The sequence below is a fragment of the Gekko japonicus genome, unplaced genomic scaffold (assembly GCF_001447785.1).
Source record: "Gekko japonicus isolate JY-2015 unplaced genomic scaffold, Gekko_japonicus_V1.1 scaffold3, whole genome shotgun sequence".
NCBI classification, from domain to species: Eukaryota; Metazoa; Chordata; class Lepidosauria; order Squamata; family Gekkonidae; genus Gekko; species Gekko japonicus.
The window spans coordinates 1,767,786-1,787,152 of record NW_015170887.1 but is presented as its reverse complement, the minus strand read 5'-3'; the positions used below and the strand labels follow the sequence as shown (position 1 = coordinate 1,787,152).

Genomic DNA, 19,367 nt, shown 5'->3' with positions numbered 1-19,367 from the left:
GGCGGGGTGTGTGGCCTTATGACACACTTCCGGTGATGTCAGGGGGTGTGGCCTTATAACACACTTCTGGTGATGTCAGGGGGTGTGGCATATGCTAATGAGTTATGCTAATGAGTTCCCCTAGCTCTTTTTCTATGAAACGACCCCTGAGGAAAACAATATATTCTGAAGGAAGATCCTGAGAGATAGCTGGGCCTGTAACTGAAGTGTAGGTAGTTCTTCTCATAAGGCGGCACATGTGTTTGTATACAGAGAAAGAAAATAATGCAAACAGTTCCCACTCTCTGATGAAGATATGATTTAAAGTCTGTTAAAGAACAGCTACCAAAATGGAGGTGGGGGTGGGGAAGACTCCTCCCCCAATGAGTTCAGTACTTAGTTCTCCCCTGCTCAACCCTGTAAGGGAGGTTAAGCTAAGAGAAAGTGACTGGCTCATGGTCACCCAATGTTCTGACTGGGGATTTGAACTTAGATCTCCCAGGTCCCAATTTGACACTCAAACCACTATACCACACTGGCTGTCATACTGGTTTGTGCTTCAACTAAAGTTCTACTAACCTCACCTATTTCCATATGGCCTCAAATGCCTGAAGGAATATTTTCTGTGCGTGTGTATCTGAATGTACCAGCCACAACCAAATAATGTGTAACTCTCCTGAATACGCCACTGTGATGCGGTGTTAAACAAGCAGCTCCTCAAAACTGAAGGGCAAGAATCTACAGCAGAATCTATTACAAAAATCTCATTTCATCTTCTCCCACCCCTACTAAGAGTGGATGCCTCTATAACTGTGCAAACCATTTATAACAGAAGACACCAGCACTGTGATTCTCACTGAGGAATATACTCACTTCATCTGGTAAATGGACAGGAGCCAGGAGCAGAATCCCTAGAAAGATAGTTAAAGGAAAAGGAACAACTGATTGAAATCAGTCACGGAGCACACACCCATCTGGAGAGGTTTGCTTCCACCTCAGTGGAATTAAGCCCACACCTGCACACATGCAGGAATAAGCTTTTTCAGGGCAAAAGTAAATGAACAAAACAACAGTGCCGAGAAGCAAGAAGACACAGCAGAGGACTTATGCCATGATATTTAATCACAGTTAATCAATATTAATTAGCTTCTTTTTGGAGGAACCTGAAAAGCAGGATGATTCTAACTCTATGCCTTGCTAGAACATCAGAGGACAGACTGCTACAAGTGTATTTTGACTTTCCACACATTTCCACTCTCATATCCAATGCTCCCTCTAAGCTGTGGTCTTGTGAGCAAAAATTCTACTTTGTGAGCCACTGGCATTAAAGTTGTGAGCAAGCAATTTGGCTATTTCATAAATTAGTTTGCTCTGGAGCCATCCTTCCTGAGCTAAGACAAAAATGCGTGAGCCAGAGGCTAAAAAACTGTGAGCTAGCTCACACTAACAGCTTAGAGGGAACACTGCTTGCATCTATCTGCCTCTGGCTTATCGGCATTGTTGCATGATGGATAATATGACTACGAAGTGAGGATGATAGGCTACCACTCCCTAAAAAAATACTAGCATGGATACTAAAGCCTTCTTTCAACTTGCACTCCTCTTTATCCATTGCAGAGGTAGTCCTCCACTGTGGAGCCCATTCCTCTCACACTGGGTTCTTTTTGGTGCATGCTCCACAGCAAGGGACCACCTCTACAATGCGCAAAAAAAGAGTGCAAGTGGAAAGGAAGTACAAGATACAAGCAATCAGCAACTACTCCCCTTTAATATCTGACTGACCCAAGGTCATATTAACCAGAAATTCCCAATGAAACTCACCACATCTTTAGTATCCGCATCTAGGGGACTGGTCTCCAATGGCGATTTCTCTTTTTCACTTTGCTCCCCATAGAAGAGTGACGTCAGGCTTTGCATGTATCAGAAGAGAGGAAGTATTTACAGGAAGATGCAGGAAAGAGGGGAAAGAAGCCAGGAGAAAGGGGATTTGGAAAGGTTTGAATTAAGGGTAAGTTTTCAGGAAGAAAGGAAAGAAGAGAAAAGAAAGAAGGAAAACACAATTGTCATCAGAACAAATTTAAGTGCCTAGTTCTTCCTGCAATTATCCCAGTCCCTAGAAAAGGAGACAGGCCTACAGAAAGAAAGGTGAGGAAGGCAGACGAAGAAGAATCAAAATGTTCTAAATAAAGCAACTGCACTCATTGTCATTTAAGAAAGCCCACGGGAAACTGGCAGCTCTTCTTCCCCCATGCATGGCACAGTTTCAGTTTTTCCAGAGTAGCTATGTAGCCAGATGCATCACTGTAAAGGGGATGGAATCAAAGGGAGGGGAGCCTCCCCAGCAGTTTGTAGAAATTTAACCTTTATGAATGAGAGACACCAGAATTTTGCATACATCATTGCAATTGACTGGATGGAAATGAAAGCTGCTTTCATATGCCTCATAGTCCTACTACTGCTTATTCCTAGTAAAAGAGACCCTTGCTCTGAATGGAGTGGGGGTCAGGGGAAATTTCTGTAGGTGGGATAAAAGAATCTGTTCACATAGGCATGTAGAAAAGCCACGAACTGTATAAGCAGAAATCTTCCCAGGTTTTACTCCTGACTGTCCCATCTCTAAGGGAGGGGCTGTGACTTGGTGACAGAGGATGTGCTTTGCATGTAGCCGGTCCCAGGTTCAAACCCTGTCTTCTCCAGTTAAAAGGATCAGGTAGCAGGTGATGAAAAAGACTTTTAGCTGAGGCTCTGAAAAGCCAGTCAGGGTAGACAATAAGAACATAAGAAGAGCTCTGCTGGATCAGACCAATGGTCCATCTAGTCCAGCATCCTGTCTCTCACACAGTGGCCAACCATTTCATCTGGATGGCCAAGAATAGGTCATAGAGGCCGAGGCCTTTCCCTGGTGTTGCCTCTTGGCTCTGGGATTCAGAGGCTTAGTGCCTCTGGATGTGGATGTTCCCCCCAGTCACTATGGCTAGTAGCCACTGATAGACTTATCCTCCATGAATATATCTAATCCCCTGTGGCCATCACCACATCCTCTGGCAGCAAATTCCACATTTTAATCACTTTCTGTGTAAAATAGTATTTCCTTTTGTCCGCCCTGAACCTACTACTCATCAGCGTCACTTGATGCCCTTGACTTCTAGTATTTTGAGAGGGGGATAAAAAGTTCCCTTTGTCAACTCTCTCCATCCCATGCATAATTTTATAAACCTCTATCATGTCTCCCCCTTAGTTATCTCTTTTCTAAACTTTTCCAAGCGTTTCCTTGTAGGGAAGGTGCTCCAATCATCTTGCTTGCCATACTCTGCACTTTTCCAGCTCTGCAAAGTCCTTTTTGAGATACGGGGACGGGTATTCTAAATGAGGCCACATCACAGATCTATACAGTGGCATTACAATATTGGCTGCTTAATTCTCAATCCATTTCTTAACAATCCCTAACATAGAATTTGCCTTTTTCATCACTGCAGCACACTAGGTTGACACTTTCATTGAGCTATCCGCTATGACCCCAAGAGCTTTTCTTCTCTCAGTCTCAGCAAATTTAGACCCTATTAGCCTATGCTTGAAGTTAGGATTTTTTTGTCCCAATGGTCTGATTTAGTGTAAGGTAGCCCCATGTGGTCATGTAGCTTCAGCTCTTTTCCTCAAACATGGGCCCTGTTCTTTGGAACACCCACCCAGAGGAGATCAGGAGGATTCCTGCTTTGGCACAGTTTCAGAGGCCTTCTAAAGCCTTCCTGTTCCAGGAGGTTTTTTAGAGCAGCTGATACAGGTTTTTTTGGTCAGTCTGTCCTTAAGAATATATTAATATTTATGTGGTGATTTCTGTAAATAGTCTTCAACCACTGTTTAACAGTGGAATATAAATAGTTCAATTAATAAATTAACAAATAAGCCGAGACATTACCTGTATGATAGTTCTGACCAATATTAGACAAGGCAACTGACCAAGTATTTTTTGACCAGCCATAGGATTTTTGGGGGTTCAAAGCATGTGTTCTATGGCCTTTCCCCCAAAGCTCTGTCTTCTGAATTCAAGAAGTACAGAAGATTTGCTATTGTTCCATGGTTACATCACAGACATGATGTCATTCATTTGGCACAGTGCCACTTGCTTGTAAGATTGGAATAGAAAAAGCTTGCATGGAGACAATAGTCTTTAGAAGAGACAAGAAATTTAAGCCAGAGTGATGGTTCAGTGGAAAAAAATACCTCCTCAGGCTCTTGACTAGAAACGTTTGCTATTACTGAAATATGAACCAAGTAGCTTGACCACAGCCAACTATGGAATGACAAGAGCAAGGAAGGCGGGTGAGAGCACTTGTCTGAATATGGAAGTTTAACACAGGCTCCACAGGTCATTCTAATAAGCTGTTCAGACAATGAGCCTATGAGGCCTTGCCAGCATCACATTTAACCCTCCACCTTGCTCATGATTGGCCTAAAGCACTTTGCAGATAGGCCACAGTCAACATTTGAAATCATCCTTACTGAGACACCACAGTTCACGGTTCATGACCCTTGGTGGGTCGTGGCTCAGTGGCAGAGCATCTGCTTTGTACACAGAAGGTCCCAAGTTCAATGCCTGGCACTTCCAGTTAAAAGGACCAGGTAGGAGGAGGTGAAAGACCCCTGCCTGAGAACTTGGAGAGCCGCTGTCAATTTGAGCAGACAATGGACCAATGGTCTGATTCAGTATAAGGCAGCATCATGTATGTGAGGTGCCTGACAATAAAGGGAATTTTTGGAAGAGACGTTATCTTGTCTCTTTTGGCATTAGCATCTGAGAAAGGGATAAATGAAACCCAGAGCCAAATAGCAACAAGCGACAGACTACAAAGTAGTAATAATCTCACACACCATGAGGAGAGGGCTTCCCAATCAAATTTGCAACAAGAGTTGCTTTGGAACTGTGGTGTCTGAAATAAGCAATGCCCATCATTTTCTATGGAAATGTCCTCTGGAGCAAACTATGACACAATCAGGGGTTCTCAGGCAATCCTATGTTAGTGTGAGACTGTAATCAATATTTACAAGATGCTGACTGTAACCTCTCATTTCCCCAACATGACCAACAGTAAGTGTTTCTGAAAGGAAACAAAAACTAAAAGAACCCCCTTCAAAACCCTTCACCACCAGACAGCCAAAGCCACAGAGTGTAAGGAGGAAGATTCTACAAGAGGATATTGTCAGGAAGCTACTCCATCTACCCTGCAGTTAACTTCCTGTGAAGGAAAGAAGGGCCACTGCAAAGCTGGGGGTGGAGCTTCATGGCTCCCTACAGCAGACAGAATATGAAGCAGAGGGCAAGTTCATCTGATTCAAATCTATCCCACAGCCTCTCAGGAGTTCACCATCAAAAAAACTTCTGTTATCATTCCACTGTCGCATTTGTACGCAAATAATAATCATAGATCTCCACCTGAGTCCTTTCTACAGCCCCCAACAGTGAATGCAAATCACCCATTGAAAGTTTACAAAAAAGGGGACACCCCTCCCCTGGCCAAGTATTTCCTTTTTCACCTTGACAGAATCAAGGGAAAAGTGAGGAACTTTGGGGGAACATAGTTACTCCTCTGGGACTGGATCCAATTTCCAATAGTCCCTTAAATGCAGTGGCAATTCCTTCTCTTTCACAAGAATTCACATCTCACCAACACCTCCATTCCCATGTCACCCTTTTATCATTACTCGTAGGAATTCCATGTGCTTGGAGGGAAACGGCTGGTTTGAAAAGAAATGAGGGTAGGGGCGTGGAAGAGAGATAATTAGAGCCAACCACTAATAGTCATACTAACACTTCTTAGCATTCATACAGTGCTTTAAAGGAATTCAAAGTGCTTCAAGTGCATTATCAAAAAAGATAAGACTGTTAGGTGGAACTAGTTTGAACACTTTCTCTGCATTTTGAAGCACTTGTTTTTTAGGGCAGATAATTTGTGTTCAAAAAGCTTCCAACACACTTCGAACATTTCTGTCTTCACCCTAAGTAATCCTTACACCAACCTACAATGAATGTTTATTTTATAGCTGTCACATAGGGGAATTTCACATTACCAGTCTTCTCCCGGTTTCAAGCCGGGAGTCTTCCTACACCAACCTACAATGAATGTTTATTTTATAGCTGTCACATATTTTCTTGACTATCTGTAATTATAAACATTAGAACACTGTTGATTGTTGGCTTAAATGTGTTTGGTTCCTCAGGAGTCCATGTGTATTTTTACATTCTGTATCATGAGGTACCACTGTATATAAAGGTACACCATTACGGGCATGGAGATGACATTTTGGCCATTGCTATCCTGCCTTGGGGCTATTGCGAGGATTGCCTGCACCTCCAAGTGTCAGCTCACAACCACCCATCTAGCTTGGTTCAGAAAACCGCTCCACTTTGCCCTCAGCCCCTCCATCAGGAGGCCTTACCTGTCATTATCCACCAGCAAAGCCAGGCACCCGTACTCCCAAGCTGCTTTCCGAAGGCAGGAGAAGACCAAAAGGAGGAACTGCAGCAGAAAAGAGAAATCACAGCCCTCAGGTTTTAAAAGGGAACTCATTTAAACCTCTTTTCCTGGCCTTTGTGCTAACAGAAACCACTGTATCAGGTAATCTTCATTATAAGGGTCAAACTGCACATGATAATTTTTTGAGAATCAGGTCTAGGTTTGCCCTTCCCAGCTCACACATAACGCTGCTGAGAACTCAGTTCTCAAGCATCTAGGGCCTCGACTGTGATCAGGACCATGGTGTGGGGGGAAAGGGGGCTTCAGCCTCTCCTCCTGCATGATTTTCCTGACCCAAAACGTGCTTTGCCCCCATTGGGGAGCTGCACAGTTAGCCCATTTGTATATGTGCAGCTCCCCAATGGGGAATAGTGCTCCCACCAAGGCTGTTACAGGTTGGGAAAATGATGTGGAGGCAAAGGTAAGAGCCCTTCCCCCCATGCCATGGTCCTAATGGCAACTGAGGCCCTGCAGGCCCAGGAATGGAGTTCCCAGCAGTGTCATGGGTAGCTGGTGTGGTATAAGAGTCAGGTATGGGTTATCTGACTTTTTAAAAAGTCTCATGTAGTTCAGCCCTAATATATGGCAACTATGAAATAAAAGTACAGTGATAACAGGATTCTGTTCCCACATTTTTGGAATCTACAGGTTTCTACAGCAAATGTGCATTCCTGATTTTGCATTTGCTGAAGTAACGTGCATATGGGAGTGGCAGGAAGAAAGGGTGCATAACCTTTCTTATGCCCAACGATTTTCACTGAAAATATCCTCCCAGGCAGATTCCCAGGCCCCCACTCCTGCAAGATGGCATGGGCTTCACTGGAACTTGGTATGTTAAAGGGTAAAAACCATCCAGAGAGGCAGTTGCAATTAAGGCAAGCTGGTAGATGGGGGTGGGAAGGGTGAAACACTCTCTGCTCACCAGGTCTCCCCAGCAAATCCCAGTCCTCCCAATAATGTAACACATAACTCTGGCCAAACATTTTGCAGGAACAAGCATCCTTGGTAGCCATGCAAACTGTTGTCAGGACAACAGCAATTACAGATAAGATTGTTTGAATGCAACAGGTAAGGTGCTGGCTAAGTGATTTTCAACTTAGTGATGATCAAATGACAAAGTTACAATGCAGATCCCCCCCCCCCCAGTTTTTAAAACATCATCAAAGCCCCATCTATTCAGGCAGGCTAAGAGGTTTTATTTTAGTTGTTTAAAAACTTCCTCTTTAAGACTCCCCCACAGACACAAATTCTCACTTCTTTGCATTGTCTTAATGCATATATGTCCAGATATATTGTGATGCTAGGTGGATCAAGACAAAGAAACAAAGAGCTTACAGAGCAGTGTTTAAACTTATGTTTAAACTCCCCATTACAACACTTTCCCCCAGATACTCAACCACACTTGCACACATGCTCAAGGCCCTTTGCAGTAGGGATCCCCTTTTCCTGTCTGGATCTGAGACATCCTGTCTATGTATGCGTGTGATGTCAATCCCCCAACTAATTATTGCTGATCCCTCTGACTGATCCCAGCCATGCCCAATTGCACATGGAGCATTGTGGGGAGGTGGGTAATAAATGGACAGTAATGACATATTGCTTTGACCCAGCACCACTCACCAGCCAGAGGATGAAGTTGAGAGCAAGTACGGTGGGTACCCCACCAAATGGCAGCCCTTGCAAGACTGTGCTATGTGAGCGGGCACTGAAGCACTGTTCTTCTGTGCTGTTGCTCAGGGTATCCAGGAGCGTGAGGACACTCAGGGAGATGGGGCTCCCATCCCCTGATACAGGATCGTCTATGAACATGCCGTCCATTGATGATGCGGGTGCTCTTCTTGGGTGTCTCACTCCATAAAATTCCTGGGTGGAGTTAGAAAAGAGAGGGGCAGAGTAGAGGGGGGTGGAAAAAGCCCAAGCCAAGATGACAGTCATCCTTATTCCAGCACTCACTGTAGACAGCAGAAAATGGTGCAGGGTAGGAGGAAGAAAGCAAGGAAAGCTCAGTACATAAACATGCATGAAACTGGCTTAGACTGAGTCAGGCCATTGGTCTATCAAGGTCCGTAGTGTCCACTCTGACTGGCAGCAGCTTTCCAGGGTCTTGGGTAGAGATCCTTCATATCACCTCTTACTGGATTTCTGTACCTGGAGATGCTGGGGAGTGAATTTGGGATCTTCTGCATGCAAAGCAGATTTTTTACCACTGAGCCATGGCCCTTCCCCTAAAAACTCAGCCCTCTAAAGATTTACTAGTTATTACCATTACGTCTAGGGAATAACACTTGTGCACTGTTAGTAACAGGAGGGCCAGAGAAGCAAGGAGAAGGTTCCATCATGGCAGAGAGAAACTTACTCTCAACTAAGTGTGCCATGGACTGCATCTAAATGTTGCAACCTGGGTTTCTAGCCATGATAACTGAACAAAACATCAAAGTTCACATGCATTCAATTTCTAAATACCAGAAGCTGGCATTCAGAGACTGTAGCTCAGTGGCAGAGCATGTTCTTCGCATGCAAAAGGTTTCAGGTTTAGTCCTGGGCATCTCCAGTTAAAGGATCGGTGGTGGCAGCATTGGGAAGGACCTTCTCTCTATCTGGCAGCCAGGAGAACCAGTCAGAGTAGTTAATTCTAACCCAGATGACTTGGTATGAGGCAGTTTCACAAGCTCAAGTGGGGGGAAAAAGATGGAATGTTCATTACCACCAAGCCCCGATATAGATGTGCTGGAAGTGTCAAAGAAAACTACAGCAGCGCAACCTGGCTGTTATGCAGAAAAACGTATAAAAGTGGGGCTAAACCCTTTCCCCACCAATCTCTCCTGAGTTGCTTTTCTTTCGTATGGCTTACTGCCAGTCTCAAAACCAAGGCTGGAGAAGACTCTTGGGGGAAAGCTTGGGGATAAAATGTGTGCGGGCACAAAGATTCACTATTCACCCCTTTCCCCAGCTGAAGTTGTGCCCCTCCCCATTACGATTAAGAGAGATGGTGTTGCCCCTCAGAGTGTCAAATTACAACTGAGGGACAGCTGGGTCCAAATCTCTAGAGACTGGGTGACTCTAGGCCAGCTGTTCTCTCTCCACCTAAGCAACCTCACAGAATTGTTTGAGGACAAAAAGGATGGGGGGGGGCAGACACTGCACAGTCCTGAGTTCCTCAGAGGATAACCTGGGCAGGATGAAATCGAACAGTCAGCCACACAGGTCTGCTGCTGTTCAAGTCTGCCTGGACTTAGAGGCTATTGCTAAGACAGAACGTTGAATGACTCAGGCTGGATCAGGTACCACCCTTCAAATGAGCAAAATCAACCACTGCCTGTACACACACACACACATCCTCTGGCCTGCCTGAAAAGGACTCAGGGAGGCTCCCATTCTCCTGGCTTTCTGCAAATTACACAAAACTAAATTATTCAACAGGGTTGTTGTTTTTTTAAACACACTGTCTGATGCTATAAGTATGACCCAACTATGCAATTCCGGCACTGTTTGATGTAATCATGTAAATTGCTTACGCTTTGTTTCGGTTTGGTTTCAGCTCTGTTATCAGACTTCTGCGATCCAAACCGCTAATGTGTCATTTACTGGATGTTCAATTTCTGTTCATTTAAGCCGTCTCATGCTGTATAAGCCCACCTTGAATCTCAGTGAGAAACACCGACTATAAATGACGTAAATAAGAAAAATAAATAAATAAAATCAGCAAGGCAGTTTTGTTCTTGTGTTAGATCTCTACAGGCCCCATTAGCTGTCACTACCCAGAAAGATGCAAAGATTCTAGCAGCAGAGAATGCACAGCATTTACACACCCATCTTTTTACATGGCTGAACGTGCAGGTTTATGCATACCTGAGAAGGGTCATTGCCTGTTTCCAATTCAATCCCAGAAGCTGAGATCAGCCGCTGTCATTATGAAGCAGTCTGTCCAAGGCACTACAAAAAAACTAAAGCCAAAGCAATGATCAGTCACCGAGATTTGCAAGTTTGCAGCCATTCCCAGTGTTGAGATATGTAAGAATCCAGTGAATCCAGTCCTGCTGCACAACACCATCCCTTGAAAAACAAGCTGTTGTAAGAAGCACGAATGTCCTTTTAGGCCTTCAGACCATCTCCTCTTGCCAGCCGTACAGCACAATTGTATCATTATTATGGAGAACCAGCAGCCTCTGCATTATTAAAGGTTAGCCAGGGTTCATACTGAATTTTGAACTTTTCTTTGTTCCTAGCGTTTTAGACCAACCTAAAGCAGACCTGGACAGCCCAGGCTAGCCTGATCTCATCTGATCTCAGAGCTAAGCAGGGTCGGCCCTGGTTAGTATTTGGATGGGAGATGACCAAGGAAGTCCAGGGTCACGACACAGACCTAGATAGCGGCAACCCCCCCTCCAAACATCTCTTGCCTTGAAACCTAAATGTGACTTGATGGCAAACAACAAAAAAGCAGACACAGAAGTGAACTATACACTAGACTTCCATTTCCCTCTTTTTCATTTCAGGTGGGCGGCCGGTGTTAGTCTGTAGTAGTAAGCTTTCATGAGTCAAAGTTCACTTTGTCAGCTATTGAGGAAAATTCTGTTTGTCTTTAAGGTACTACTGGACTTGAATTTTGTTCTCTGTCTTTTTTTTGGAAGTTTTCTTAAGAAAGTTAACATTCCAGTTTACACAAGAGAGGGGTTGTGATATCAAACACTGCGTGAGCAGAAGCCAGGAAGGAACCCTGGTGGGAAATTTCTTACAAAAGCTGTATTCTCACCACGACCCCTATTTAAAACATGATCCTGTGCATGTTCATTCTGAAGTAGGTCCACAGAGTTCAAGAGGGCTTGCTCCCAAGCAGTGGTGCATAGGACTGCACTGTGCTCTATATGGCATGCATTCACCAGGTCTCACAATAAATAAATACTAAACACAGGTGAGCTGGCATTAATATGCCCACGGTTTAAGCTTGGACTACCAGTCACTGTTCATCTCTGTCATTTCCTTTCCTGTGCAGAATCTCTAAAAAGCCCTTTAGTCCCATAAAAGTCTTGCCCAGGGCCCCCCTGCCCATGCCCCCCATCCTGACCACCCACCTGTGGGCCTCCTTCTCCTGTCCTCTCACCACCTGTGTTCACAGCCACCTGCAGCCCTTTCCCCCAAAGGCAATGGGCAGTGTGTGCAGCGGTGAGCTCCACCTCCATGGCTTCCAAGAGCATTGCTATTGCTGTGCACGACCCACAAGCCCTTCCTCTGCTGGTAGTGGGCAGCATATTTATGCAGTCAGAACCATGGGTGGCAGAGTGCTTGCCAAGAAGGCAGGGGAAGGGCACACAGGCAGGTGACAAGTCAGAGGTGTGTGTGTGGGGAGGGTCAGCAGCACACCCTTCCAGAAGCCCAGGGCCCTGGTAGCTGCCCCACATCAGGGTATGCAGATGCCACTCCTGATCATAATCACTACTGCATGAGTATGAAGGTCAGGAGTAGCAGTAGTGCAGCAGCATCCTCCCCCCAAAAGGAGAGGGCGTGTTCAGTTGTGGAACTGCAATGTGGAAAGGTTTCGGAGAGGAGCTCACAGAGGCACAAAATCAGATGATGTCAGACACTATACAAGAGGGAAAACGATGGGACCTGTTTCAACATTCGACATCTATAATGAGAGATTTACTCAGCTACTGCTTTGATGGGCTGGTTGGATATAATGTAGTCGATGCAGGGTTCGAGACTCAAGGCTGTTTGTTTTCGTACACAGGTAGGCCAGAAGAGGATGGGACATTCAAAAATCAAAGACACAAAAGACATTTTCAAAGAAAGCAAGAGAAACTCAAACTTTACAAATAAGTGGAAGCAGCACTCTTTGACAGTCTGCATGGCTTTAATTGGCTGAAGGGATAAAGATCTACTAAAACTGGAACTTTTAAGCTGCTGGGAACTGTTTATTTACTTTGTGTTTCTTCACCTGATTTACATTGTTATTTGATACCCTATTGATTTATGAATATAACCTGAAGCAAAGTATTTTCAACTTTTGCACTGTCTTGACTGACTAATGAAAGCTATAAAATATGGACTTTTTATTTGAAACAACTTACTCTCTGTATTTGTAATGTCCTAATTGAAGGAGGATGAAAAGATATGGGCAGTCTGAATTTTTAGAGACGAATTGCACGGAAACTATAATTAATGGGTTACTTATTTAGAGAATGTGCATGGATTTAACTATTTTGAGAGAGACCATCGCTTCTCGGCCTTTTGACCAAGATCAAGTGTAGTGAGAGAGAAGACCAGATGTTACAGGATAAGGTGAAAGCTATATGGCCTTGTTAGTGTGAGAGCTGGATTGCAGGGAAAATATAACATTATGTTTAGGCCTGCTTGTTAACGAGATTTTGAAAACTAACAGTGTTAAAAATGTGAAAGAATATTTAAAGGGACTAGAATGTTAACTTAGAAGAAATATATGCCTTCTTTAGCATAGTTAAACTGCTAAGTTATGCCTGTTTCTTATGCCTGTTTCTTTTCTGTTGTTTTTATATTGATATAAAATAGATTAATAATAGTATAGTATTGATAAAATGAAATATAGTAGATAGAATATTGATGAATTAGTTTTATAATGGGAATAGATGCTTGGTTTAATAGTGTATGTTACTGAATACAAATTAAAATAAGGGGGGGAATGGGAATCTGTATACAAACATGATGATGTAAGCGAGATATTTGGCTAGCTATTTTAAAATGTATGTGTCAGGAGGGTGGTGTCCACCCTCTCCTGACTATGCCAGAAATGCCAGGAATAGACCCAGTAGATCTTACCGAGGCCAAACAGCCAGTCGTAGACTATTCCCAGGAGGCCCAGGGATCATGTCTAGTGGCTCTCAGCGAGGGGACATCTCTAAGAAGGGAGGAGGGAGAGGGCGTGGAACCACCTGGACAGGAAGACAGGGTTCTGATTGATGGCGACAAGGTTGGGGGGTGGAGTACAAAGAACAGAATCCCGTGGATTGCACGGTTGCTTTAAGAGGATTGCACGGTTACTTTAAGAGGATAGTGGTGGGTGAAACAGGTGGGGAAGTTGAACAAATAAAAGAACCACACAGGTGAAACGGAGGAGGAATGTGGAGAAAGTTCACGGCAGCAGACAGAGAGGAGGGAGCATGATCCACTCGGACTCGTCTAGTGAAACTCTCCTGGGTGTGGCTCGTAAAAAAATAACTAGCCTGTAGCCCATTCTGAGGTAAAACCTGGGTTTGAGTTTCATCCTCCCACCCTGGATTCTACCCCTGGCCGTCCTCCAACCCTTGCGACAGCGGAGCTTGACAGTATGGCTCTTTTCTATGTAACTTGTAAAAGAAACAAGAAACTTTGCCCAATCTGGGCAAGTAAAAAAAAGAAAAATACATCATTATAAACTTACTTCAGCCTTTGTGTCTATTACTGGTATTTCCCGGAAAAAGTGGGACCTCTGTATACACTGGTGATTGCTCCCTATTGCCTATTGCTATTCTATAAATCATAAATCCCCAATATTGATAAGAACATGAAGCAATCAGGCTAACAACATACACATTTTGGGAATAGATCAAGGTGGGTAGCCATGTTAGTCTGTCTGTAGCAGTAGAAAAGATCAAGAGTCCAGTAGCACCTTAAAGACTAACAAAATTTGGGGCAGGGTATGAGCTTTCGTGAGTCACTGCTCACTGAAGAAGTGAGCAGTGACTCACAAAAGCTCATACTGTGCCACACATTTTGTTAGTCTTCACTGGACTCTTGCTCTTTTCTACTGCTACATTTTGGGAAGTGATACCATAGAAGCATAGAGTTGGAAAGGACCTCCAGGGTCATCTAGTCCAACCCCTGCACAATGCAGGAAATTCACAAATACCTCCCCCTCCACTCAAACCATTTGAAAGTCTGAAAAGCCACTGTACTTTTTTAGCCTGAATCAGAATCAGCTTATTTCTACTTCGTATGCATATTCACCAAAGTATCCTTGATATATGCTTGGCTCACAATTTCTTAATGGTGGGTCAGCACCTGAAATGAGAAGTCATGGAAGTTTCCTGAGTGGCTCTCCATACAGTAGGCTGGCAGCAGGGGCTTTGGACATCTTCCTTGTGGAAAAGGAATTTTTTCTCCAGGCAAGTTTGGCCAGGGATCCTGGAGGTTTTTTGTCATCTTCTAGACATGGAACAGCGGCCACTGGAGGTGTAGGGGGAATTTGTGAATTTCCTGCATTGTGCAATGGGTTGGACTAGATGACCTTGGAGGTTCCTTCCAACTCTATGATTCTATGAATAAGGTTGTACAAAGAGTGAGACTCTCTTAAAAACGAACAGGCCACAACAGATCTCCTCGGGTTTCTCCCAAAGCTTTGAAGTGCTGGATTCTGTAACATGGAACTCCAAGACAGTCTTTACAGTCACAGGGGAGCTCGGGTTGCCAAATCCAGGTTGGGTAATTCCTAGCGATGGAGGTGGTGAAGCCTGGGAAGAGTGGGGTGGGGATGGAGGCTCCTTGGCAGGGTATAATGCCATAAAGTCCACCCTCTGAAGCAGCTATTGGCTCCAAGGAAACTGATCTCTGTTGTCTAGGAATCCATTGTAATTCCAGGAAATCTCTAGGTCGCACCCGGAAGCTGGTAATCCTAGGAAACACATGTCATGTGAGGGACTGCAGAGTGTTAAGTGCACCCTCCCCCCCCCCCCCCCCCTAAACAGCAGGGAAGTCACCATCTGGCCCTGTCAGATGCTGAATAATTCATCTCTCCTTTGTTAACCACGAGAGCAGTCCCTGGCCGAACAAAGACTGCTGGCAACCTGCATCCCCAGCCCTACGTTACCTCCCCTGGAACTCCTTATCGAGCAGCATCTTCAGGATCAGCACTTGCCATGTTTCTCCCTTACAGAGACAGCCTCTATATTACACAGAAATCCTCTTAAATGATTTATACTATGCCTTCCCCCCCTCCAAGCAGCTTCTGATAAGAAAAAACTAAACACACAGTAAAATCACAACTAGCAAAAAAACCAGGCAAGAGTAATATATGCCCCAAATATCCCCATTTACCTGGCGCAGTCTCCATTATTTGGCAGCTGTTCTAGATAAATCATTGCTCCTATTTTGCTCAGATTTTTGTCTTTGGGGGATATGTTAAAATCCCCTCAGCGCTGACTCCCCCAATCTGCACTGCATGGATTTGTTGTGGCATCTTTTAACCTGCTTTGAAGTGTGTTGCTTGTCTCACCATCTCCCAAGGTAATGTGTAGAGTCTATCCACCCTGCAAGTACTTAAATACTTACAATTGTCTTAGTAGAGAACAATGGTAGCCTGAATCAGGTAGTGCTGGTCTTTTTGGAGGATAGGGCTTGGCAGCAGTAATGACTACTGCTACGCATAATGGTTAGGAACAAAGAACTTGAGAGACTGGGTTTGTTTTGCCTTTGCTCAGTAGCCCCACACTGGCTCCATGCAATTGGTAGGATTTTTGAAAATAAAAAGTGGCTGCCCTAAATGTATACAAAACACTATACACTGGCAAAAACAGTGCTTGGTTAATACAGCCCCACAGTCTATCCATCAGAAGAGAAATCAAAGGCCAAAGAAATGTGTTGATCGTCATAAAATATACATCCACGAAAACCTATGACTTAACTTCTATCTTTCATGTTTAGACCCAAACAAAACCTTAGGTATTAAATGCAAGTCAATAAGATTACCTCTGTGATAGCTGAGGTTCTTTCCCCAAAGGGAACATCTTTTCTGTTATTCAACTCTGTCTGCCTAATAATTTCTCATCATTATGACAAAGGTTGGCTGACAGCATAGTCTACAATTGCTCATGGTCTTAAAATAAAATAAACTAATCTTTAAGATGCTTAAAAAACAAGTCTTCTCTTTAAAGACTAATATGACCAAACCAGAAATTTTCCTATTCTGAGCAGAGGTAGAATTATATTTGATCTCCAACTAGGATGAGGGCAGTAACCATGACCAAGACTTCCGAATAGAGGGTGCTGTCTAAAAGCTACTTCAGAACTTGGGAAATCTTCCCAGTATCCAATAATCAGCAAATCAGAACAAAACAAAATTACAGGAGATTTCAAGAAGAAAATGCAATGTTTTGTTGCCTTATATTCTTAGCTCTGTTACCATCCCCGTCTCTTATGAGAAAACCACAATTATAATCTAGTTTTGTGACAGATCACTGAAGACATAACATAGGTGAGATCACTCATGGTTGGAAAGACAAAAACTGCAGCCCAGGAGTTTAGAAAGTCAACCACATGCTCAGTTGCCTTGTTATTTATTTATTTAATTTTGCTAGGCTGCCCTTCCCTACAAGTAGGGCTCAGGGCAGTTTACAACCAAATGATATACAAATCTCAGATTAAAAGTAAATTAAAACCAGAGGTCATTTCGGGGGGGAACGTGGGGGAACGCAGTTACCCCGGCGGGGCACATGATGAAGCCCCGCCCCCTGCTTCCGGCCTCCCCGCTTCCAGCCCTCATTCAGCCAGGAGGAGGCAGGAGAAGAGGGAGGGTAAGTTGCTTCCTCCCCGCCTCTCCCCACCCCTGCCTGCCTGGGGCCAGGGAGGGCCTTGGCGGGGCTTCCTCGCACTCCCGCTGGCCTTGCAGGTCCACCGTCGGGCCCCTGATATCAGGGGGTGTGGCATATGCTAATGAGTTATGCTAATGAGTTCCCCTAGCTCTTTTTCTACGAAATGACCCCTGATTAAAACTACCCAATAAATACCAATACATAAAACAGTATAAATGAAAGGGCAAAAACACAGCATATATATGATGGCGGAAAGGATTCCAACTCCCAGCCTCCCTAGGGGGAGGGGTTACAAAGGATGGGGACCAATGTTCCCTCTAAGCTATGGAGTCCTGTGAGCAAAAATTCTACTCTGTGATCTACTGGCATTAAAGCTGTGAGCGAGCGATTTGGCTGCTGCATGAATGAGTTTGCTCTGGAGCCGTCCTTCCTGAGCGAAGGCAAAAATGTGTGAGCCAGAGGCTAAAAAACTATGAGCTAGCTCACACTAACTCAGCTTAGAGGGAACACTGATGGGGACTTGTCTTTGCCATTTCTGCCTTTCTGTGAACCTGATAGGGTTTTCTCCACCTTCCAGTAGCATACCGCTATTAGGGTCTGCTAAGATTAATCATCCTTTGCCACAACAAGAATGAGGCTCTCTGTTTGTATGACTTTGACAGCCAAGTGTGCAAGGTTACTGGCAACCCCCTGACTCAGCACCACAGACAAGTCAATAACTTGCACTGCCTGGGAAAGAGAAATCAATCAATACTGTCACACTGAGCTCAGCATAGAAACCAAGAGTGAGGTCATGACATGCAGTGATGGGGGGGGATGGGACAGAGAAGCATGGATAGCAATGACCTCCTGCATGCTTTAGTTCAATTCACCAAGGAAAGAACAGGACCATAGCTTGCCTGGACCAATACCCTTTTAGATCACGAATTTTTAAAAAGGCACAAAAAGGATATGCCAAACAAAGAGTTGATTTCAACGCTGCAAATCAACCAAATTCCATATTCCTGGATTTTTCCGGAAGGGGTCTTGTTCAAGTACAGAGATAAAAGGGAAAAACTGGACTCGATGTTCAAAGCAGAAGAATGGTTGAAGCGGTTTTTCGGATCGAAGGAAGAAGAACAGCAAGAAGGAGGGGGAGGCGCAGAAACCATAGAAGACGGAGACCCAGGTGCAATGGGTGCTGAGGCCAAGGAAGCATATGACTTACGACTGAGAAAACCAAAGTAACTCTTTAAAATATTAGAAGTCCTGCAAACAGCGATGATGATGAAAGAACTCTGAACGCACGGAGAAGAAGAAGAAGAGACTATTATTACTAATATGAACTCACTAATTTCCGAATACATTGACTCAAACGAAAAGTTTTTTGTTTTAAATACTAACATAATACTAACTGATTAGAACCCTCTCTCTTGGGGTTTTAGTTATAGTGTGGGTTTTTATTTACTGTCCTTTTTTTCCCTGCGGTAACTTTCCCTCCCTTTTTTCTTTTCTGTAGTGTATAGGTGTGACAAAAAAGTAATAAAGCTACCTTGTTTCAGGGGATTTTTTTAAAAAAAAGACTGTGGCTTCCTTTATTGAGTCAATCCATGTTGGGTCTTCCTCTTTTCCTGCTGCCTTCAGTTTTTCCTTGCACTATAATTGTCTATGCCAAACATACCTATCAAAATACATAATCACTAACAGCAGGAGTGCCCTGACCTGGATAGCCCAGGTTAGCCTGATCTCGTCAGATATTGGAAGCTGAGCAGGGCTGGCCCTGGTCAGTATTTGGAAGGGAGACCGCCAAGGGCGTCCAGGGTCATGATGTGGTATCAAGCAATGGCAAACCACCTCTGAATGTCTCTTGCCTTTAAAACTCCATAGGTTTCCCACAAATCAGCTGTGACGTGATGCCAAACAACTACAACAACAAAACAGCCGGAGTAACAACAGGCTTTTGCAATCCACGCCCAGTACAACATACCTTTTCATGCTCGGGGTGTGCTTACAGGAGGTATTTTCACAGAAAAGCCTTTTTTTTCTGAAAAGAGATTAACCTTGGGTTGGATCCAACAGAAATCTTCCACAGGTAGAAGGGAAAGGTTTTTTTAATTCACTGCCCTCTTACTTTGTTCCTGAGGGTCTCCTGGCGGGAGCAGTGTTTCACTGGGGCGGAGGGAAGGTTCTATTCTGCTGACAGAAGCTTCAGACACCAGGGAAAAATGACTTCTGGATCCAGCCTGATAAGTCTGCAACAATATTTCACTACCAACAGGTTCCTGTGGAGAGGGTAGCACACCATCTGTGGTCTCTCCTTAATCTTTCCCCTTGTCCCTACCTTTATTTTAAATTACCA

The 19,367-nt window shown here is 44.2% G+C and overlaps 1 protein-coding gene across 1 annotated transcript in view; it reads right to left on the bottom strand.

Moving 5' to 3' along the window:
• The window catches only part of TMEM63C (transmembrane protein 63C), a 43,311-nt gene extending 32,955 nt beyond the window's left edge, over nucleotides 1-10,356 (bottom strand). The window contains exons 1-6 of the mRNA XM_015418360.1: nucleotides 10,341-10,356; nucleotides 10,007-10,152; nucleotides 8,112-8,354; nucleotides 6,415-6,494; nucleotides 1,801-1,888; nucleotides 853-890 (exon numbers count right to left, since the gene is read on the bottom strand). Of these exons, the coding sequence (XP_015273846.1) occupies nucleotides 853-890; nucleotides 1,801-1,888; nucleotides 6,415-6,494; nucleotides 8,112-8,309 (404 nt within the window). The 5' untranslated portion in view covers nucleotides 8,310-8,354; nucleotides 10,007-10,152; nucleotides 10,341-10,356. The remainder of the gene's footprint in view (nucleotides 1-852; nucleotides 891-1,800; nucleotides 1,889-6,414; nucleotides 6,495-8,111; nucleotides 8,355-10,006; nucleotides 10,153-10,340) is intronic.
• Between the last annotated feature and the right edge of the window lie 9,011 nt (nucleotides 10,357-19,367).